A 23,947-nucleotide genomic window follows, 5' to 3' on the forward strand; every position below is an offset into this window, starting at 1 on the left:
AACAGGTGAGTGTTCTGAGGAAATGCTTACAATATCTCAAATATATTTAATGAACAAACTTTTCGTTTTGCAACTCAAGAAACATTTGATATGTTTTCCTTTTCGGCTACCAAAGCACTGCACTACAGCTCCTCCTCAACAACGGACAGATGAATGGACGTTTTTGTGACTTTGGCATTGAAGAATACACGTGTGCTTCAGTAAGCCACTTAAGTCTCTCACATTGAACGCAACAGTTATCATTTTCCAATTTTTACTTCATTAAAGGTTTCCTGTTTTTTCTGTTCTGCTTTGTCCATTATCTCCACCCAGGTGTCCATGTTGACAGCACAGGATCTGGCAGCAGTGATGAAGTGTAACCAGTCCCCCAGCTCCACTGGTTCCAGACCAGTCTGGAAGCTGTTCCTCTCTAAGACCTCTGGGGTGTTGGATGCAGCTCTGGATCTTCTTGCCAACACGGTACAAAAAGTAGCTCTAACCAGACACTGAAAACAACTTTTATGGTGAAGACAGAATGAACAATCTCTAAAACTAATTAAAAGTAACACATCTGAATTCTGAAATTATTTAAATTTAAAGCTCATATTTTTAATAATCTTAAAAAGATTTCCTAATGAAAACAAATGCTAATAAAAATTCCCTATTCACTGTCAGGCAAACAGTCTATCAAGATTTGAAAGAATATCTCTATTATAGAGCCAGAATCTTTATCTACTATTCCATACATTAAATATCCTCACGTAATATTAATGCAAATTTAATAATATTAAATATTGACCCATGTAATCCTTCTCCTAGTCCATGACCATGACTGGTCCATCAGCGTCTGTGGTTCTGGATGTGATTGGAGAGATGAGAGTGGCAATTCTGACTGCTGGATTTCCATAGACTTTTCTGTGCACCTTCATTCTTCCTGGGGGAAGAAGTATTTCTCATTCTGTGTTTGATTCACCAGTTTGAAGGAGTTTAGCCATCAGTTTGACAACATGACCTCACAGCAGCAGCATTTGGGCCTGAAGGAACTAATCCTCCCTTTCCTCTCCCGACCACAGCCAGGTACTGACTAACTGCAATATCTCAATAACAGTTTGGCTCTCATTTTCAAATGTATTTGCTGAATAAATATATTCCCATTCTATTCTCAATTAGAATGGGATATCTTTACTGGAAAATGTTTTGACTGGTATTTGCAGCCATTTTTCTGTTTGAATGCCTTAATACTTTGTTCTGATCTGTCCCCTACAACAGCAGTGCTTACTGGCTGCAGAACAACTTTGGGCCATTCTCAGCCCTTGTGTCTGTCAGAGAATTCCTGAATCTCAACCCAGGCTTCTTCCCTGTAAGACTTCATCGCTGCCACATAAAAAAAACTCTAAAGAATGATTAGACCAAATAGTTACCTTATTATTATCAAATAAAATCCAGTGGTGGTGATAATCTTTTCTTGACTGTCTTTCTGTCCAGCTGGAGGCTGTAAGGCTCCTGTCTCCAAAGCAGAGTGCAGAACTTGTGGTGTTGCCTCTTCCTGCTGAGAAAGACGTTGTCATCAACGCAGTGTTTGACTCCCTGACTGCATCTCCAACTGGATTGGCTGAGTTTGTGTCCCACCTTGTTATGTTCTCTGGAACGGTAAAAAACATAAAGTAAAGATAATAGAAAATGTAACCATGCACATTAAGGTTTGAAATGACAACATATTTTTGCCACTTTTCAGGGAAACATTTCCTGCTCATCATACCAAATAATGTAAGTAGATCCATCAATATATAGTATTATGGTTTTTGAAGACAGGTAGATGTGATTTCATTCGTTATTATTGGCTGATGTTAACCCCTGACTTGTTGGGTCTCAGTTTCACCAGACTGGACCAGGCCATGCCTACTCTTCCTCAGAGTGTGGCATCATCCATCGCATACGTGAAGCTAACTTTAGCTCATCACGTTCCACCAGGTGAGATCTTCTATCTACATGACGTAAACATTGCCGTTACATTTACATTTTATTAGTATTGGTTATTTTGCTTTTCCATGGTGTTTTAGAAATGAACAAAATCCTAATATCTGCACTTTTCTTTTCTTAGGCTGCATCATATACAGTGGAGAGGTAGTTTTCAAATAATTGTAGTGGAGTAACAGTACAATATTTGCCTCTGAGATGTAAGTAAAAGTATAGACAATTGGAAATACTCCAGTAAAGTAAAAGTACCTTCTAATTGTACTTAAGTACAGTGCTTTAGTAAATGTACTTAGTTACTTTACACCACTGGATATTTCATACCAGTGTATTGAAGGATATTTCTTTCTCTTCCACAGGGAAGTCATGTGGCTCTGCTGGGGAAATCTCCAACGGTCAGTTTGTGTACACCGGATCAAAGTTTGGAGACTCTGCTACAGGTGTCTGTGATGAAGGGTAAGAACATTATAAATATATATAATAAGAACTAGGGCTGGGACTCGATTAAAAACATTTATCAAATTAATTAGAGGCTTTGTAATGAATTAATCACAATTAATCACATTTTAATCGCATATCAATATTTTACTTGAGAACAGGGAAAGGCAATTTTTTTCATACGTCTTTTAAGTACATGTAAAAAAATAAAAGGCTTAAAAATAATAAAAAGAAGGAAAAACGTTGCGACGCTGAGGAGCGTGTACAGAAACAGCCTTCCCCCTCCATTGGCGCTCCCATATGATGGGAATTCAATACCCATATAACAATGAATTCAATACCCATATAACAATGAATTCAATACCCATACTTCTAGCTTCACATGTGTACTTTTTATAGAATGTCATATCAGAAGACCGAGCATCGCAGTGTAAAGAATAGTTCTACCCTTCCATTCAGAGCTCTGTCTTGAAGGAGCAATGTCTGTCCCGGATAGCGCAAGCTCTGAAGCTCATATCCACCTCTGACTGAAAGGAGCCTTGCCTTTAGGGACAGTGTGTCAATAGGATTAATCTGTTGATTGGTTCTATCTTTAATCGAGTGTTGATTCCAAGTTCCTTGGAATCTATAAGCGAATAATACTTCCCCTCCCTACCGGCGTCTATAAGGTTTATGTGGCATCACTGACTGTACTCTTGCCTTGAAGACGGTCCGTGTCCGCCGGGATATGGCTCTTGTCTGGAAGGGTATAACTATTCTCTATTCTCTACGCTGCAAGGGTCTGTCTTCTGATGTGACAATTCTATAAAAAGCGCAAATGTGACGCTAAACTTCTGGTCATTAAATTTGTGCAATTATAATGCTCGGAGGAGGTTGGCCCCCAGACGTGCGGCACGCAAGCCTACCGAACTACTGCTGCCCACGAACCAGCCCCCAACTATGGGACAAATAGTACCAATGCCTAGTCTCGGAGGAGGTTGGCCCCCAGACGTGCGGCACGCAAGCCTACCGAACTACTGGTGCCCACGAACCAGCCCCCAACTATGGGTTAAATAGTACCACTGCCTAGTCTCGGAGGAGGTTGGCCCCCGGACGTGCGGCACGCAAGCCTACCGAACTACTGGTGCCCACGAACCAGCCCCCAACTATGGGTTAAATAGTACCACTGCCTAGTCTCGGTGGAGGTTGGCCCCCAGACGTGCGGCACGCAATCCTACCGAACTACTGGTGCCCACGAACCAGCCCCCAACTATGGGTTAAATAGTACCACTGCCTAGTCTCGGAGGAGGTTGGCCCCCGGACGTGCGGCACGCAAGCCTACCGAACTACTGGTGCCCACGAACCAGCCCCCAACTATGGGTTAAATAATACCACTGCCTAGTCTCGGAGGAGGTTGGCCCCCAAACGTGCGGCACGCAAGCCTACCGAACTACTGGTGCCCACGAACCAGCCCCCAACTATGGGTTAAATAGTACCACTGCCTAGTCTCGGAGGAGGTTGGCCCCCGGACGTGCGGCACGCAAGCCTACCGAACTACTGGTGCCCACGAACCAGCCCCCAACTATGGGACAAATAGTACCACTGCCTAGTCTCGGAGGAGGTTGGCCCCCGGACGTGCGGCACGCAAGCCTACCGAACTACTGGTGCCCACGAACCAGCCCCCAACTATGGGTTAAATAGTACCACTGCCTAGTCTCGGAGGATGTTGGCCCCCGGACGTGCGGCACGCAAGCCTACCGAACTACTGGTGCCCCAGCTGCACTGGTTAAGTACATGTAAAAAAATAAAAGGCTTAAAAATAATAAAAAGAAGGAAAAATGTTGCGACGCTGAGGAGCGTGTACAGAAGCAGCCTTCCCCCTCCATTGGCGCTCCCATATGATGGGAATTCAATACCCATATAACAATGAATTCAATACCCATATAACAATGAATTCAATACCCATATAACAATGAATTCAATACCCATACTTCTAGCTTCACATGTGTACTTTTTATAGAATGTCATATCAGAAGACCGAGCATCGCAGTGTAAAGAATAGTTCTACCCTTCCATTCAGAGCTCTGTCTTGAAGGAGCAATGTCTGTCCCGGATAGCGCAAGCTCTGAAGCTCATATCCACCTCTGACTGAAAGGAGCCTTGCCTTTAGGGACAGTGTGTCAATAGGATTAATCTGTTGATTGGTTCTATCTTTAATCGAGTGTTGATTCCAAGTTCCTTGGAATCTATAAGCGAATAATACTTCCCCTCCCTACCGGCGTCTATAAGGTTTATGTGGCATCACTGACTGTACTCTTGCCTTGAAGACGGTCCGTGTCCGCCGGGATATGGCTCTTGTCTGGAAGGGTATAACTATTCTCTATTCTCTACGCTGCAAGGGTCTGTCTTCTGATGTGACAATTCTATAAAAAGCGCAAATGTGACGCTAAACTTCTGGTCATTAAATTTGTGCAATTATAATGCTCGGAGGAGGTTGGCCCCCAGACGTGCGGCACGCAAGCCTACCGAACTACTGGTGCCCACGAACCAGCCCCCAACTATGGGTTAAATAGTACCACTGCCTAGTCTCGGAGGAGGTTGGCCCCCGGACGTGCGGCACGCAAGCCTACCGAACTACTGGTGCCCACGAACCAGCCCCCAACTATGGGTTAAATAGTACCACTGCCTAGTCTCGGAGGAGGTTGGCCCCCAGACGTGCGGCACGCAAGCCTACCGAACTACTGGTGCCCACGAACCAGCCCCCAACTATGGGTTAAATAGTACCACTGCCTAGTCTCGGAGGAGGTTGGCCCCCGGACGTGCGGCACGCAAGCCTACCGAACTACTGGTGCCCACGAACCAGCCCCCAACTATGGGTTAAATAGTACCACTGCCTAGTCTCGGAGGAGGTTGGCCCTCAGACGTGCGGCACGCAAGCCTACCGAACTACTGGTGCCCACGAACCAGCCCCCAACTATGGGTTAAATAGTACCACTGCCTAGTCTCGGAGGAGGTTGGCCCCCGGACGTGCGGCACGCAAGCCTACCGAACTACTGGTGCCCACGAACCAGCCCCCAACTATGGGACAAATAGTACCACTGCCTAGTCTCGGAGGAGGTTGGCCCCCGGACGTGCGGCACGCAAGCCTACCGAACTACTGGTGCCCACGAACCAGCCCCCAACTATGGGTTAAATAGTACCACTGCCTAGTCTCGGAGGATGTTGGCCCCCGGACGTGCGGCACGCAAGCCTACCGAACTACTGGTGCCCACGAACCAGCCCCCAACTATGGGTTAAATAGTACCACTGCCTAGTCTCGGAGGATGTTGGCCCCCGGACGTGCGGCACGCAAGCCTACCGAACTACTGGTGCCCCAGCTGCACTGGTTAAGTACATGTAAAAAAATAAAAGGCTTAAAAATAATAAAAAGAAGGAAAAACGTTGCGACGCTGAGGAGCGTGTACAGAAGCAGCCTTCCCCCTCCATTGGCGCTCCCATATGATGGGAATTCAATACCCATATAACAATGAATTCAATACCCATATAACAATGAATTCAATACCCATATAACAATGAATTCAATACCCATACTTCTAGCTTCACATGTGTACTTTTTATAGAATGTCATATCAGAAGACCGAGCATCGCAGTGTAAAGAATAGTTCTACCCTTCCATTCAGAGCTCTGTCTTGAAGGAGCAATGTCTGTCCCGGATAGCGCAAGCTCTGAAGCTCATATCCACCTCTGACTGAAAGGAGCCTTGCCTTTAGGGACAGTGTGTCAATAGGATTAATCTGTTGATTGGTTCTATCTTTAATCGAGTGTTGATTCCAAGTTCCTTGGAATCTATAAGCGAATAATACTTCCCCTCCCTACCGGCGTCTATAAGGTTTATGTGGCATCACTGACTGTACTCTTGCCTTGAAGACGGTCCGTGTCCGCCGGGATATGGCTCTTGTCTGGAAGGGTATAACTATTCTCTATTCTCTACGCTGCAAGGGTCTGTCTTCTGATGTGACAATTCTATAAAAAGCGCAAATGTGACGCTAAACTTCTGGTCATTAAATTTGTGCAATTATAATGCTCGGAGGAGGTTGGCCCCCAGACGTGCGGCACGCAAGCCTACCGAACTACTGCTGCCCACGAACCAGCCCCCAACTATGGGACAAATAGTACCACTGCCTAGTCTCGGAGGAGGTTGGCCCCCAGACGTGCGGCACGCAAGCCTACCGAACTACTGGTGCCCACGAACCAGCCCCCAACTATGGGTTAAATAGTACCACTGCCTAGTCTCGGAGGAGGTTGGCCCCCGGACGTGCGGCACGCAAGCCTACCGAACTACTGGTGCCCACGAACCAGCCCCCAACTATGGGTTAAATAGTACCACTGCCTAGTCTCGGAGGAGGTTGGCCCCCAGACGTGCGGCACGCAAGCCTACCGAACTACTGGTGCCCACGAACCAGCCCCCAACTATGGGTTAAATAGTACCACTGCCTAGTCTCGGAGGAGGTTGGCCCCCGGACGTGCGGCACGCAAGCCTACCGAACTACTGGTGCCCACGAACCAGCCCCCAACTATGGGTTAAATAGTACCACTGCCTAGTCTCGGAGGAGGTTGGCCCCCAGACGTGCGGCACGCAAGCCTACCGAACTACTGGTGCCCACGAACCAGCCCCCAACTATGGGTTAAATAGTACCACTGCCTAGTCTCGGAGGAGGTTGGCCCCCGGACGTGCGGCACGCAAGCCTACCGAACTACTGGTGCCCACGAACCAGCCCCCAACTATGGGACAAATAGTACCACTGCCTAGTCTCGGAGGAGGTTGGCCCCCGGACGTGCGGCACGCAAGCCTACCGAACTACTGGTGCCCACGAACCAGCCCCCAACTATGGGTTAAATAGTACCACTGCCTAGTCTCGGAGGATGTTGGCCCCCGGACGTGCGGCACGCAAGCCTACCGAACTACTGGTGCCCCAGCTGCACTGGTTCCAGACCAGTCTGGAAGCTGTTCCTCTCCAAGGCCTCTGGGGTGTTGGATGCAGCTCTTGATCTTCTAGCCAACACGGTACAAAAACTAGATCTAACCAGACACTGAAATAAACTGAACAATGATGACTGAGTTAGTACATCTCAGACCTACACATAATTACAGTCTATGTTTATAATTAGTAATTATAAAATGCACCAATGCAAAATAAAAATAAAGAATCAATTATTTCTGCCCAGAAGCTGTTATTTGTCCACATAAAGTCCACCCAGGTTTGGAATGAAAGTTCTCTATTGTAGAGCGAAAAGCCCTGTCCACTATTCTTTACACCAAATGAGCTCACACGTAATGCACATTTAAATGAAATATTGACCCATGTAATCCTTCCCCTAGTCCATGACGATGACTGGTCCATCGGCGTCTGCGGTTCTGGATGTGATTGGAGAGCTGAGAGTGTCGATTCTGACTGATGAACAGTTGAGGGACAGTGATGTCATTGGGAAGTGGTTCTCTGGACGTTTGAGAGGGTTCCTGTCATCTGCATCAGGAGAGTTTCTATACTGCCTCAGCAGCAGGAACCTCAGCTGTAACACATACCAGCAAGTGTAAGTATTGAGCTGGAGACTTCGGTCATCTGTATACCCTTTGACTGAATTTTCCCACCTGGGGCTATCATCTTTATGTGGATGTATTTCACATTTCATCTCCCATAATGGGGTGTTTGGGTGAAAAGCATAGTTAAGTCACAATGTTTTGAATTTCTTTTCTTTTTTCTCGTGAGTAAAAAGTCATATAGTGAAGTTGAATTGAGTCCAAAGTAATGGGTAGTGTGGAAGAGAGCTGAAGAAGCGATAGGTAGGGTGGAACTGATGGAGTCAGGGGTGATTTGTGAGAGAAGGGTTCCAGCTAGAGTGAGAGGGAAGATGTGTACGGCTTGGAAATGGTGGCACTGATGAAAAGACAGGAGGCGGAACTAGAGGTGGCAAAATTGAGGATGCCAATGATTACATTGGAGGATTAGCCCAGGTTAGAAGGTTTTGGGATAAAGCAAGAGAGGCGAGGTTTGGATGTTTGTTTGGATATATATGGAGGAGGGATGAGAGGTATATTGGGAGAAGGATGCTGAAGATGGAGCTGCCAGGCAAGAGGAGAAGAGGTAGACCAAAGATGAAGTTTATGAATGAGGAGGGAGACGACATGCAGGTGGCTAGAGTGACCAAGGAAGATGCCGAAAACAGAAGCAGATGGAAACAGATGATGTGGCGCACCCTGATGGGAATTGGCCGAAAAAAAAGAAAGAAGTGAAAACAAGTATTTACGGGGCCAGAGCTCAGCTCTGGACCTGTTTTGTTATTGGCAGTATTCTGTCACTTCTTCTTCTGCCACTTTTCGCAGTTCTGGCTGAACTGTGCAGTCGCTTTTTACGAAACTCGGCCATATGGTAGATGGTCATGAAAAACTATCAAGAAATAATTCTCACAATCTTTCGTCCAAAGGTGGCGCTATAGCACTCAATTGAAAATGGCAACTTTGAACAGGTACAACTCATGCCCTGTTTGACCTACAGCCATGAAACTTGGATACACATATGCGTCTCCTCATGCTGAACAACTTTCACCCTCTGACTTTTGACCTCTGACCTTTAGATCTCCCACCATTTTGAATTATATGAAAAACAGTCATTGGCTCCTAACTTCTGCATTTTTTCACTTATGGAAAATCCGTTGAAATTTTTTGTAGGCAGAGGTCCAAAGTTGAAGTGTTAAACGTTTCGTGCAGATTGCTCAAAAATCCCAAGAGTAGATAGATTTGAACTATTACAGTTTTATGAAAATTATTCATCTGCACCTAAAACATACATGCAGACTCACATTTCTTTGAAACTTTGCAGAAATGTACAGGGTCATTCCAAATATCACTGAAACCAATCTTACTCCAATTGGCCAAAGGGGGGCGCTATAGCAATTCTTTGAAAATGCAAACTTTAAACAGGCATAAGTCATGCCTCGTTTGGCCGAAAGTCGTGAAACTTGCTTACACTTGTGCCTTGACTCATGAGGAACACATGTATCGCTTTGACCAGTAAGCTCCGCCCTTAGATTGTCCGCAATTTTGAGCAGTTTGAAAAATACTTAAACCCAGGATTTTTCAGCTATTTGCGTGAAACTGTATCATCTGTGTGGTCTCCTTTTTCACAGTTCCTTGTCTGTTGGTCCAATGGCGTCTCCCTTAAATGAGTGCCTCACAATCTCAAGGTCGCCAGTTCAAGCCTCACTTGATGCAGACTTCATTTAAGTTGAATTGCAAACAACATGACTGTATCAATGAATACATGTGCAAATGGTAAAGATAACCTGAAATGCTTATTTGAGAGTACGCTTTTTCAATGTATGACATACTTCATTCTGAAAATAGCCGATCTACAATCTCCAAACTTTTCAGATAGCAACGTGTTTCTGAGCTTGTAGATCAGCTGCTTTCACTGTTTTCGGTTGCGAGGAGACATACAATTTCTCTATTGGTAAATGGTTTGTGAACGAGTGATCTTAGTGTTGGCTTGGTTCATGACAGAAGGCAAGAGTTTATGATCTTCAACAGACAACATCAGCCTGGACAAAGCTATAGCACTATAGGTAATGTTGAAGCCTATTAGTCCGAAGGTTGAGAATTCGATTCCTGTCAATGGCAATAGGTTGAGATGTCCAATCAATCCATTCTGTTTCCATCTCTCTCTCTCTCATCAATCTATTCCGTTTCCATGTCTCTTTTCAATCTATTCCGTTTCCATGTCTCTCTCTCTCTCTCTCTCTCTCTCTCTCTCTCTCTCTCTCTCTCTCTCTCTCTCTCTCTCTCTCTCCAGTTTCCACGTCTCTCTCTCTCTCTCCAGTTTCCCTCTCTCTCTCTCTCTCTCTCTCTCTCTCTCTCTCTCTCTCTCTCTCTCTCTCTCTCTCTCTCTCTCTCTCTCTCTCTCTCTCTCCAGTTTCCATCTCTCTCTCTCTCTCTCTCTCTCTCTCTCTCTCTCTCTCTCTCTCTCTCTCTCTCTCTCTCTCTCTCTCTTTCCCTCCCTCTCTCTCCAGTTTCCATCTCTCTCTCTCTCTCTCTTCTCTCTCTCTCTCTCTCTCTCTCTCTCTCTCTCTCTCTCTCTCTCTCCTCTCCATTACTGTCTCTCTCTCCAGTTTCCATGTCTGTCTGTCTCTCTCTCACTGGCCCTTCAGAGGTTTGTCTGTTGGTCCAATAGCGTCCCGCTTAAGTGTATGTCTCACAACCTCAAGGTCACAGGTTCAAGCCTCACTTGGTGCAGACTTCATCTAAGTTGCATTTCACACAACATGACTATCAATGAATACATTTGCAATTGTTAAAGATAACATGAAATACTTAATTGAGTGTTTTTTACATACTTCATTGTGAAAATAGCTGATCTACAATCTCACAACTTTTCAGATAGCAATGAGAGTATGTTTTTCAATGTATAACATACTTCATTGTGAAAATAGCCGATGTACAATCTGACAACTTTTAATGGTTTGTGAGCTTGTAGATCGGCTACTTTCACTAGTTTTGGTTCTGAGGAGATGTACAATTTCTTAATTGGTAAATGGTTTGTGAACGAGTGATCTTAGTGTTAGTGAAACAGGGGCTTGGGTCATGACAGAAGGCAAGAGTTTGTGATCCTCAACAGGCAATATCAGCCTGGACAAAGCTATAGCAATATAGGTAGTGTTGCAGCTACCTAAGAGTGCCTCATGACCGCAAGGTTGCCGGTTCAAGCCTCACTTGATGCAGACTCATTTAAGTTGAATTGCAAAAAACATGACTCAATCTATTCCGTTTCCATGGCTCTCTCTCTCTCTCTTCAATCTATTCCGTTTCTATGTCTTTCTCTTCAATCTATTCCGTTTCCATGTCTCTCTCTGTCTCTTCAATCTATTCCGTTTCTATCTTCAATCTATTCCGTTTCCATGTCTCTCTCTCTGTCTCTTCAATCTATTCCGTTTCTATCTTCAATCTATTCCGTTTCCATGTATCTCTCTCTGTCTCTTCAATCTATTCCGTTTCTATCTTCAATCTATTCCGTTTCCATGTATCTCTCTCTGTCTCTTCAATCTATTCCGTATCTCTCTCTCTCTCTCTCTCTCTCTCTCTCTCTCTCTCTCTCTCTCTCTCTCTCTCTCTCTCTCTCTCTCTCTCTCTCTCTCTCTCTCTCTCTCTCTCTCTCTCTCTCTCTCTCTCTCTCTCTCTCTCTCTCTCTCTCTCTCTCTCTCTCTCTCTCTCTCTCTCTCTCTCTCTCTCTCTCTCTCTCTCTCTCTCTCTCTCTCTCTCTCTGAGGGTCGGCCATAGCTGAGTGGTTAGTGAGCCCCGCCTAGGGAGCCAGAGGCTCTGGTTGCCCCAGGTACGATTCCAGGTCAGCAAATGTGTCGACGAAATTAAATTTGGCCCTGAGCAAGACTCTGAACCCCTAATTGCTCACAGGCCCTCATTGGAAACAAGACCACAAGGACTTTCATGAACTGACCTGTTAAAGGAATTATCATTTCTCTTTCTCTCTCCTGGCCCCGTATTATTGCTGCTTGCAGCTATATTTGTTGTTGTTGTTATTTTTAGATACTAAAAACATCACTGGTGCTGAATGGACAGCTCCCTGTATATTTGAGATGAAGTGACTCTTCACATGGTGCTGAATGGATAGCTCCCTGTATATCTCTGCTGTCGGAGCATGTAGTTAAACTTTAAGAGCGTTGTAGATACCTAAGGTTTATTAGGATTATGAATGCTGTTTGATCATGACTATCTGATATTTTCAGAGCTAATCAACAACTCTCCACAAATCTCCACATTCACTGGTCAAAAACCTTCCAACTCCACTTGAGCTGGATTTGGGTAAAGTGATGATAATATAGTGACAGTGACACATGCAAGTATATGCCAATGTATAAAGTTAGGATACCAACTTTACTCAAATCCAGCTCAAGTGGAGTTAGAAGGTTTTTGACCAGTGAATATGGAGATTTGTGGAGAGTTTTTATGTCCGAGTTTGAAGAGCACTAAGTATGTGGAAGTAATTAGAGACCCAAAAAAGTGAACACAATTTTAAAACATAAAGCTGGAAGAACATTTGAGTGCTCGCTCTGCAGCGAGCCCAAAATAAGCCTATTGTAACACCCCGGGTACCTTTATACAGAGAATATTGTTTTCAAGTCTTTTGACCATGAAAATATCACACAAAGCAGCTTTAACCCATTGAAAGCAGAGGCCTTCAAAAAATAATGCTGTTAGACAATAATAGTTTACGGCCGGTACATTTACCAATTTAAACCTATACATCATTTAATTTAATTCAATTACATACCTGTAGTACGTTGAGCTACACTACAGAGTATGAAGAGGTGCTAATCCTTGTCTATTTAGATCTAAAACACCAAATTTAGGATTAGGGTTCTTTGAGGGTGGGTAATCAACAATTCACCAACTTTATTCATGACAGATAATGTTTGCATCTCTGACTGGATTTAGCTGAATCTGTACTGAATCAATTGCTAACAATGTGATCAGCAATCAAATACACATGTGTTGCTATAAAATACACAGAAAATGCATTATCATTGAATTTCTGCTTCTACGTCTTGGTGGCACCGCGACCCATGATGGACTTCTTAGTGTTTCTCTCAGGTTTCAAAAGCATTACATAACACTTTGGTCCGAACAGCGCCACCAACAGACCAAAACTAGATGCTAAAATAGCAAATACCTCAACTACATCTGCATATTTGCCTGGAGAGCTGATATATGCTGGGATGAAGGCTATCCACACGGCACAGAAGATCAACATGCTGAAAGTTATGAACTTGGCTTCATTGAAGTTGTCTGGAAGATTCCTTGCCATGAATGCTAGGACGAAACTGAGGAGTGCCAGTAAACCAATATAACCTAGTAACACTGCAAAACCAACTGTTGATCCCACTTCACACTCATAGACTATCTTATCACTTTGGTATTGAGTGTTTTTATAAGGAGTTGGTGTGGCAGACACAAGCCAGACTATGCAGATTATTGCCTGGATAGAAGTAAGAGCCAGAACTGTTCCTCTTTGCTGCACAGCACCAAAAAACTTCATAATGTCTGCACCCCCAGGCTTGGAGGCCTTGAACACGGCCAACACCACCATAGTCTTTACTAGGATACACGAAACACACAGCACAAAGCTGATCCCAAATATTGCATGCCTCAGCTGACAAGTCCAGAGTCTGGGACGGCCAATGAATAGAAGTGAGCACAAGAAACATAGTTTGAGTGACAGCAAAAGTTGGAAGCTGAGTTCTGAGTTGTTGGCGCGTACCATGGGCGTGTCTCGATGATAGACGAAGATTCCCAGGACAATGGCACAGATAAGTGTGCCTAGCAATGAGATGGTTGTCAAGGAGATACCCAGGCCCTCGTGGTAGGAGAGGAACTCCATGATCTTAGGGACACAGTGGTCATGCTGGGGACTGGACCAGAAGTCCTCTGGACAACTGGTGCACTCTGTAGAGTCTAACAAAGAGGACAAGGTTAAAGGGACAAACAAGTACAGTATCAGTTGTAGCCTATAGATAACCTACTGTACACAAAATGTAAATCTACCAGTCTCATTGCTGATTTCTCCCTCAGAACAAGCAATGCAGTCAAAGCAGCAGAGAGGTTCCCCTTTCCTTCTGGTCACACGGGTTCCAGGGGAACAGCTCTCACTGCACACTGACCGAAGAGGCTACAGAGGAAAGTAACAATGATCAGTTTCATTCCAAACTAAATCACATTCACATCATGAGCTCAACGTTAGGTATTTTAGCCAGCCAAAGTGACCTTTTTGGTTTCAAAGTTCCAGAAGATTCGGTCTTCATCAAGGATGAGTTGTTCATCTCCAGAGGCTGACTTCTTGAACTGGCCTACATTGTGAACCTTTGTGCCTCCATCAGGGAGCCACACCCAGTTCATGATATCACAGATTGGTAAGGCATCACCATTCTCGTCAAATGATACTTGATCACCAAATGATGTGGTGGAGTTGACCTTTTCCAGGTAATGCACAAGCTAGAAATGGTGATGAACACAGGATACACAGTGACACTGACATGGACTGTTTATGAATTAACTATATCCTTGAAACCAATCCAATTGAAACATCTTCTTCTTCTGTGCATTGGGGAATAGGAGGGGGTGGGGGGGCTTCTGTGTCCCTGCACAGAATAACGTACCCCCACCACACACACACCACCACCACCACCACCACCAAAAAAACAAAACAAAAAAACATCAACATCGACTGCAGGCAATAAGTACTGTATGATTGAACATCACTAAGAACATTATTAATACAGTTTCATCCTAGTATGTCAATCTTTCATGCTTTGTACCAATGTCATATTTATATATTCATTATTATTAAAAATTAAACCCAACTATAAACTCTATTAAACTGTTTTTTAATATCCCACCTGCCATGGCTGTATTGTCTGCAAAGTGGCACAGCTGTGCCCAGTGAAAGGCCCTCTTCCTGGCACACATTTCAACATGTCATGGAGGGCATGGGCCAGAGCATACACAGCCATGTACACGCAATACGTTGCCCTGAGTTCAGACACATCCAACAGGGTTGTTTCTGCTGTTCCTAGGTCCTCTTGTCCAGTACACACCCTTCCACCAGCATCCACCCACTCTGACGGAAGGGGTGCAAATTTACACTGAAATGTGTGCTCCCAAAACCGCCTCACCTGACAAAACAAAATGAATACTCAAACTGAAATATAATACATCACGAATATTTTAAAACAGACATTATCTTGCAGACAGCCAAACTTATCAGTGTCATCCTCCCTCCCACCAAGACTTATACTACGCTATGTCAGTAAAGCTGGCAGAATCATCAAAGATAGTAGACACCCCAACAACAGATTGTTTTGGAAGATGCCACATGAAAAGTGTCTCCACGCCATGTTTTACTCTAATGTACACAAGGTGTAACAATAAATATCATATCGTGAACGTTGAAATTAAACAAATGACTCACTATCATATTTTCGTGGCTGTTGTCAAGGTCATTGTTAGGATGTATTTTCAACAAGAAGTCCTTAAGGCCAGGTATCTCTCCACGGCGGATGCCAATACCCAGGGTGCCTCTCAGGTAGGGCATGTAGCGAGGAGTCTGGAGGTCTAACTGTTCTAAGAAGCCCACATGAGCTATCCACTGTAGACCGGTCACCTTCTGCTTTACCACCTGTTGATTGTAATCAACAACAATAACAATAATAATAATACAATCTTCTGTAAACGATCAAGGCAAATACAATATAATATTTAGTTTTAGAAATGTGTGAATGGTTTCAGTATTTGCTTATTGTGCAGAAAAATACACAATTACTGAGCATTTAATTTGAATTACCTAAGACTGATTATTGCATTGCAATTTAATTGTGATTTAATTGCATTGCAATTAAACCAAATGTTTGCAATGAATTAGCAACCAATTTTATATGAAGGGATGCCTTCACTTCAATATAACTCATTTCAGACTCCTTATAATTATGAGTTTCCTACATTAACATGGATCATAAACCCAACCTCGTCCATGAGTTTGAACAGACGGATCCCATATACAAATACAACGACCACACGAGCCGTGGACTTCTTCATCACAGAGACAATCCTCTGGAGTTCAGCCGGGTCACTGTCCCAGGGCAGAACCTCCGCATACGACAGACAACCCCAACCAGACTGGGCCAGCTCAGACTGGAAGATTTGGGCCGCATCTTGGCCATAAGCATCATCAATAAACAGCAATCCTGCCCAGGTCCACCCGAACCGTCTCATAATCTGGAGCATAGCTCGCACCTGATTGGATGAAGGAAGGAGGGATGAGTGCTATAGAGGTACATCCTTAACCTTTGGTGACTGAATTTCAATATCAATAAAGGTCTATCTATCTATCTCTTTATCTATCTATCCATCTAAATTAGATTGGCAATAACTTTTATACTGATGGAAAGCCTGTTTATTCGGTAGTGCCCCATTTGTAAGGAACATGCATTTGTCGGGTGAGCGGCGCAGCTGAGTATGTGGGTTGCGCCCATGAAAAATGTGACAAATCTCTGCCAATGCCAAACAGCTTATTCTGCTGTTGCTATTGTTTTGAGCTACGTACCTCAGGTACAGTACATGGGATACATGGGGTACACGGGATACATAGAGTACCTGGGGGGCTCCGTGTCTCTGCATAGGATCCCACTGTAACAGACCTCCAGGCCGTTCCACTAATCCTATTGTAAATAAGCTGTTTGGCACTGGCAGAGAAGGTTTGTTATGGGTACAACCGACATACTCAGCAAGACAGTGCATGTTCCATACAAATGGGGCACTGTTTATAAGGGGAATAAAAGTTATTGCCAAGAAGCGTTGTTACCACCGAGAAATAATGTACCAAACACACATTTTCTAACTTTTAATATGTTTATAAATAATAAATAAGCAAATAAGAGGTGATATGCAATATCAATTAAAGTCACTGGAGGGAGGTATTTGTCAAGTGTGTGGAACATACTACTTAGAAGTTCACCTGGATGGTATTACTTAGGATTGTTCTAAAGAAGGAAGGGTACTGATTCCGGTCACGCAGACAGGAGCAAATGGCATGGGAACTTACCTGAAAAAGACATAAAACATCTGTTATACAATATAGAACTTATTTTTGTTTTTTGGGACACATTTTCACTACAAACAAAGCACTCAACTTGTCACTCTGCTCAACATCACTCACCTCTCACCAACTCACTGCTTAAAACAAACAAACAAACAAACAAACAAATAAATAAATACACACCCTATTGACTGCATATTATTATATTATTAGTGTAATATCACTTATATGCCGATAACCCATTTGGCCTTAGAATTCTTGAGATTGATTTGTTCATTTCGGATACTGTTAAAAGACAAAATAAATACATAAAATAAACATAATACACTTTAAAAATAAATAAGAAATATGAAAATATGAAAACAGATACATGTTGTACTCTAGGGTGTTCGAAAAGGGCATAGGATGAAGTTAAAGCGTATCTAGTCCTATCCTTTATTGCTCAACAATCAAATAACTTAGATAATAATTTAGAAATACAATTTCTAAAATCTATGTAATGAAAAATAATATGAAGACAAGAAACAGAACAGAACAGAAACAAAAACATCTTCAAAGGTTAATGCAATATCCTTTCAATGTTGTTTTTATACATTCTTTAAAACTTGAGTATTGTACTGCAATTTTTCTGTTCTTCACCACTGGTGTTCCATAATTCGACCCCTTTAACTGTGATACAGTTTGAATTTGTTCTTACCATTTTTCTTTTAAATATATACTTTCCTCTTAATTCATATTTACTTTCCCTCCATTCAAACAACTTCTGGATACTGTTTGGCAATTGGCTGTTTTTTTTATTTTGTACATGAATTGGATGGTTTTGAAATCAACCAGGTCCTTAAATTTCAGTGTGTTCAGTTTGATAAAGAGTTTTGTTTTGTTTACTATTCTTATTGCTTTTTTTTGTAGAATGAAAATTGGATCTGTGTTTGTTTTGTACGTATTGCCCCACACTTCCACCCAGTAAGTAATGTATGGGAGTATGAAGGAACAAACAAGGTATATAATGATGACTGATTTATAATATCTTTAACTTGATATAATACTGATAATGACTTTGATATTTTTAATTTAATACACTTTATATGTGGCTTCCAAATTAATGTATTATTATCTATAATCACTCTGAGAAATGTTATTTCATTCACTCTTTCCATTTCTATATTATTTATCTTAAGTTTCTTTGTCTGAATTAATACTCTTGTGTGGTGTCTTACTCTCAGCTCCAGGATGAATCAAACCACCTTATGGAAACCTATATCCAAAATCTGCCTGCTTCGCTCACATGCTCATTTGTTCAGTCTTTTAAAAATATATACATTGTATATCATATTATATTTGTTAAACAACCAAATCACCAAACTTACTTATCAAATAGGTGATGGTAAAATGGGGGTTCAACTAAGCAACTTACCAGGGGCACTCTGTACACACCTAATACACTAGCGATGGCGATAGTATTTGATGAAGAAATATCAGCCACAATTCCGAGCACTGGAGGAGAGTCAACACAGCTCTCTTCCAGTTGAATCTGCTCTTCTCTCCCACTGAGCAATGACAACACTGCACGGAATCCAAATGCGAGCGTGTAACAGGTATCATAGAGAATATACCCCAGAGTCACATTGGGCAGCAGGCTGGGGTTTCTGTTGATCTCTGTAACGGCAAAAGCCATGGTCTGGGCCCGTCTGAAGGCGTCAATGAAGAGACTAACACACAAAATGCCACTGTAACATTGCATATTTATCGTTGCATGAAATATACAGTAACATCAACTAATCCTATGGTGCCATACATCAAAACAAGGTCCCTGTTCTCTTGCATACTATTGTATTTGTGATATTCACCCGTAGCAAATGGGGTGCTGTTGCTCGGAGGTGAAAGACAGATCAGGGAGCGCAGAGGAGAAGTGGATATCAAACACGGCACCCAGAACCAAGTCCCCAGGCTTGTAAATTCTGTTGGAATTAAACTGTGCCTGTAACTCACAAGAGGAGGAAGATGAGGACGCTAAAGGAGAGAAGAAAGAGAACAATATCAAGTACGAGTGCAGGTATGAAATCAGGTGTATGTCTAGAGAAGCCATCTCGACACCCCCTCCCCTTCTCTAAATCCATTGTCCAGTTGTTAAGTTTTATACACAGTAATGTGCCATCCCCTGTGCCACCTTATACCCGAAAATAAGCGCACCCTCACAGCCCTAGAGCCCTGTGCGCGGCTGGGGTCGAGGGGGGCGTAGCCCCCCGAGACTCTAGTTAACAATATTTTCATATGAAAATAATATGAAACATGTGTAATGTGTCAATCACACTGTAGGTCATAAAATGAATGACTAGATAAGGTTATTTTCTAGTCATTCATTTTATTATGCATTATTCTATGCCGTTTTGAAGGCCTAAATATGCAAAAATATAAAGAAATAAAAATAAATCTCAGATCCTCACCAAACTTGGCACAAACACTGTTCAGGGGAATGCCATGAGAACAGTCACACCAGGGTCCGCGTGTGCCCGGGGCCCCCTGGGGGTAACAGGTGCACCTTTGCACCAGCTTACTGCTGCCAGGGGCCTCTGAGGGCCACACGTTGTCAAGGCGCTCCATTGCCACAAGCACTGTTGAGGGGTCTGACCTGAGAATGGTCACACCAGTGGTGTGTTCTAGGTTTATAGGGAGGGATACGATAGTCATTCCCTGCACGACATGCGCGTGGTCGTGGAGATATACGCTTGTGTGTTTTCAATGGATGAAATGGTTAGTAGGGGGCTACGCTTGGCAACAAACACTTTCCGCAGGTCACACTACATCAGTGGTTTTCAACCAATGGTCCGGGGACCACCAGTGGTATTAATACATTTTCACCCCTTTATCCTTATTTTATATGTTGGCTATTCAAAAATAGCAGATCTACAAGCTCACAGCACGTCACTTCGTGCCGCGACGCAAGCTTGTAGATCTGCTATTTTTGAACATTTTCGAAAAATCTTGAGTGTTTGAAAAATGTTGTTGAATTTTGCATCTTTTAACACAAATCTTCTCTTGACACACGGGTCTCTGACACAAAACATTTTCAGATTGGGGTCTGCGGCCAAATGTATATCAATTTAGGGGCATGGCATGAAAAAGGTTGAAAACCACTGCACTACGTAGTGCAGTGGTTATACGGTAACGCAATGGAACACACCATTGGGTCACATCATGTCAGACCTTTGTTATGGACTTTGCTTATTCACATCATGTGCCAACGGCAAACTATACCCAGGTGGGTAGGAATGAAACATATTATGTGTTTACCACTGATGACATCTGGCCCAGGGGCTGATGAAATACTGTCCTAACAGGTGCGATGATGATGGAAGATAATTAATTTTCACATATAATGAGGGGAATGAGTCACTGGAGATCCTTTTCACAACATGCTCAAATTAATTAACAACATGTGAGTGTCTTAAAGAGATGGGCAACAGTAAATCAAAATGTTTGTTAATACAAAATACCCGAAATAGCCTTGTGTTAGTGTCTGCCCTGAGATTGGGAGGTCGGGGACGTACCAAAGACTATCAAAATGGGACCCAATGCCTCCCTGCCTGGCATTCAGCATCAAGGGCTGGTTTGGGGGTAAGTTCCTGTGACATACTAGCGTCATGTCCAGGGGAAGTACTTGTACATCATGTCCAGGGAATGTACTTACTTACATGCCTCATGTGCTTAAAAACCCACGAAAATAGCCGATTTACAAAGCTCACAATGCCTGGTGACGCATTGTGACCCCTGAATCGCCAGAAGTTTTCTTTATGGGCATTGCTAGCGATTCAGGGGCTGGAGCCGGAGCCGGGTCTGGCCTATACTCTGGAACAATGCAAGTTGGAAATGCATGCCCCACCCGGTTATACAATCAGGGTTGCCAGATCTACTTCCCCGCAAGATTTTATTTGAAAAGAGCCGATATACAAGCTCACAACGCGTTGCTCCGCGACGCACTGTGAGCTTGTAGATCGGCTATTTATGTACCTGTTAAAGTACTCATGTGGCCCATAGTCGCACTCACGCATGGAAATATTTAACTTTACGCATCCAATGCAAAGTCTATGGCAAGGGTTCCCAAATTTTTCAGTCCGTGACCGCCCAAAAGAATCATATTTGAACTGGGGACCCCCCACCCTGACAAGCACTTGTAATTATAGACCACCGAAGTCTGACGTAATTTACACATCCTTGGTTTGTCTACCTGGTTCGCGGTTTTCCACCCCCATTCTGAATCCCATAGACGTCTTTAATATCGCGTCAAATAAGAACTGTGTTCCAAAAATAAACAAGTGACCCCGGCGGTTTGACTCTTATGGATATGAAGCATCAACTGACGGTGAGAAAACGCTAATGTTACTTCCGCCGAATTAGTTACATTTTCGCCAGAAACAGACTGTATCAAATATAAGTGACTGACTGTCATAAACGATACAGAGCCTCCTCCCTGACAATTATGCCGAGACAGTTTGTTTATTTTTGGACCACAATTCTTATATGAGACTATTCTATGATGACCCAATGTTATTCTCCATAGCGAAATTACTTTACGAACCTGGGGATGAACGAGTGACGTCAGGACTTCGGTGGTCTATTAGGCATTACATTTAGTTTGACTCGGTGCCACAGATAAATATTGTGAATATGGCTGAACTACAAGCTCAGTAGTATGCTACTCAGCTTGTAGATCGGCTATTTTCAGAAGTTCCAAGGCCAGTGTGGAGATATAACAATAATAGTGCTAATATAGCGCTTTTAGGGGCGGGCACCGTTGCCACCTGATTCTATACATTTGGTCTGATTGGGTTGTGTATTCTATCAATAAATATAAGTATAAGTATAATGTATCTATCACCAGCAATTATAAACATACATGTATCGCCAATGTAATACTGTATGTACAAAGTATCAACAGAGAATATAATAAAAGTAAGTACACAATCTTGTTTATAGCAGTTATCAGGCATCTGTTATTATGGTTCAGTAGTCCAGTATCAGTCAGCCAAAAAAGTGTGGGTCTATGAAAAATATAGAATGTATGTTCAGTGTATCAACAGCAAATATAAGTAAATATGCAATCTATCAACAATGAAACATTTACAGAAGTTCATCCTCAACAGGCATCTGTTACGCTTCTTTAAGATTAATCTGCAAAGATTAGAGTTGGGGAAAATAGGTTTCCCCAATTTTAGGTTAAATGTTAAAGGAGAATTCCGGTCATTTTAAGTGTTATGTTTGATGTGTGTCAAATCACTTACCAACGTAGGAATGAAAATCGCGTAACTCCACAGAGCCCCCTATCGACCCCCACCGTTGTCATTATAGGAGGATATAGGATAGCCCAAATTCGCCTATTTTAACCAATGCAAAGTCTGTTTTTTTGCTTCTAGTACTCATTGTTGAGTCCCATGATAATGTAACAGGCGCTAAAACTCCCGACAAGCTAACGGCTAATAACAAACGAGCTAACGCTGGGGCTGCTTATCTCTCTGCGTGGCAGCCCCAGGTTGCCAGGTCGGGAGAGAAACCAGCAACCAGCATTAGCTCGTTCTGTTATTAGCCGTTAGCTTGTCGGGAGTTTTAGCGCCTGTTACATTATCATGGGACTCAACAATGAGTACTAGAAGCAAAAAAACAGACTTTGCATTGGTTAAAATAGGCGAATTTGGGCTATCCTATATCCTCCTATAATGACAACGGTGGGGGTCGATAGGGGGCTCTGTGGAGTTACGCGATTTTCATTCCTACGTTGGTAAGTGATTTGACACACATCAAACATAACACTTAAAATGACAGGAATTCTCCTTTAACACTAGGGGGTTGCAATTGCCATCCAGGACTGACCAAGTCGCTCTGTACAACTCCTTGCTAGCCTTCCTCAACAGCTTGTTCAGTTTGTTGGCAACCCTTTTGTTAGCGGATTTTGAATGTTGCTGCTTAATGTGCATTTTTATGTTGTCTAAGTTGCAACTTCTTGTTTTTCTGCTACCCGGCCTAAACAGAGCACCCTCGTAAAAACAGATCATGTAAAATTGGACTTCACCTGTATAAATAAAGGTCAAATTAATAATGTTCACATTAACCCCCACTAGAGATCTACCGGTACGATTTTTTCCTTCCCGATACGGATTCCGATACCCATAACTTGCGTATTGGTCGATACTGGGTACCTATCCGATACCATTATGTAATACCTAAAAATATCTAAGACAGTGGGGTCTAGGGACCCTCAGGGCTCCTTGAGGGGTTTACAAACAGGTATGTAACTCTGAGTGTACAAATAGAACCCATAAGCGTCCATTTGTACAATCTCAGAGCAACGGGTGTCCTTGAAATTAAAACTTTTGAGAACCAGTGATTTATAGGAATACAAATTTAATTCCATGAAAAGGTTGAGAACCAATGATCTATGATGTTGCTGGCAGTGTGGAGTCATAATGCAACACATTTCTATGTTATGGAGTTTGAATGCCTCAACTAAGTTGTTCTCTGAATCTTTAGCAACATCCTCTACATGTCTCCATTTGTGTAAAGAAAGAACAAGGGTGGATTTAGGTTTTTAAGCATTTTATTCGCTTTTAAGAGAAAAGCTCTCAAATCTTAAATCTCCTATACGATGCCGTCATTCACTGATGAATGCAAAAATGAATTTGTGGTTCTATAACGGAAATGCATAATGGTTAAATTAATATACACTTGTTTAAAGTCACATACTTCTCACATCACTCTTCATCATTATAGATGCTGATACTAGATGCTGATACCGACTGGAGAATAGTGACTGTCAGTATCATGCTTTTCCTCTGAGCCATCTATCATGGACTGATTCAGAACTGCGACACCAACATATAGAATTAACTGTGGCAGAACAGAATATTAGCACTTAGCAGTAGTCTAAGTTG

At 42.9% G+C, this 23,947-nt stretch overlaps 1 protein-coding gene across 1 annotated transcript; it reads right to left on the reverse strand.

The window, feature by feature from the left end:
* Positions 1–12,974: 12,974 nt before the first annotated feature.
* LOC311043927 (extracellular calcium-sensing receptor-like) lies at positions 12,975–19,625 on the reverse strand (the record flags this gene model as incomplete). The annotated part of the gene is made up of 10 exons (XM_084055351.1): positions 12,975–13,283; positions 13,413–13,531; positions 13,592–13,817; positions 13,962–14,102; positions 14,198–14,425; positions 15,402–15,608; positions 15,953–16,222; positions 18,439–18,712; positions 18,872–19,034; positions 19,517–19,625. 10 exons carry the CDS (start codon positions 19,623–19,625, stop codon positions 12,975–12,977), a joined length of 2,046 nt encoding a protein of 681 aa, XP_083911477.1.
* Between the last annotated feature and the right edge of the window lie 4,322 nt (positions 19,626–23,947).

The sequence above is a fragment of the Gymnoscopelus microlampas genome (genome assembly GCF_963454915.1).
Source record: "Gymnoscopelus microlampas genome assembly, chromosome: 1".
NCBI lineage: Eukaryota > Metazoa > Chordata > Actinopteri > Myctophiformes > Myctophidae > Gymnoscopelus > Gymnoscopelus microlampas.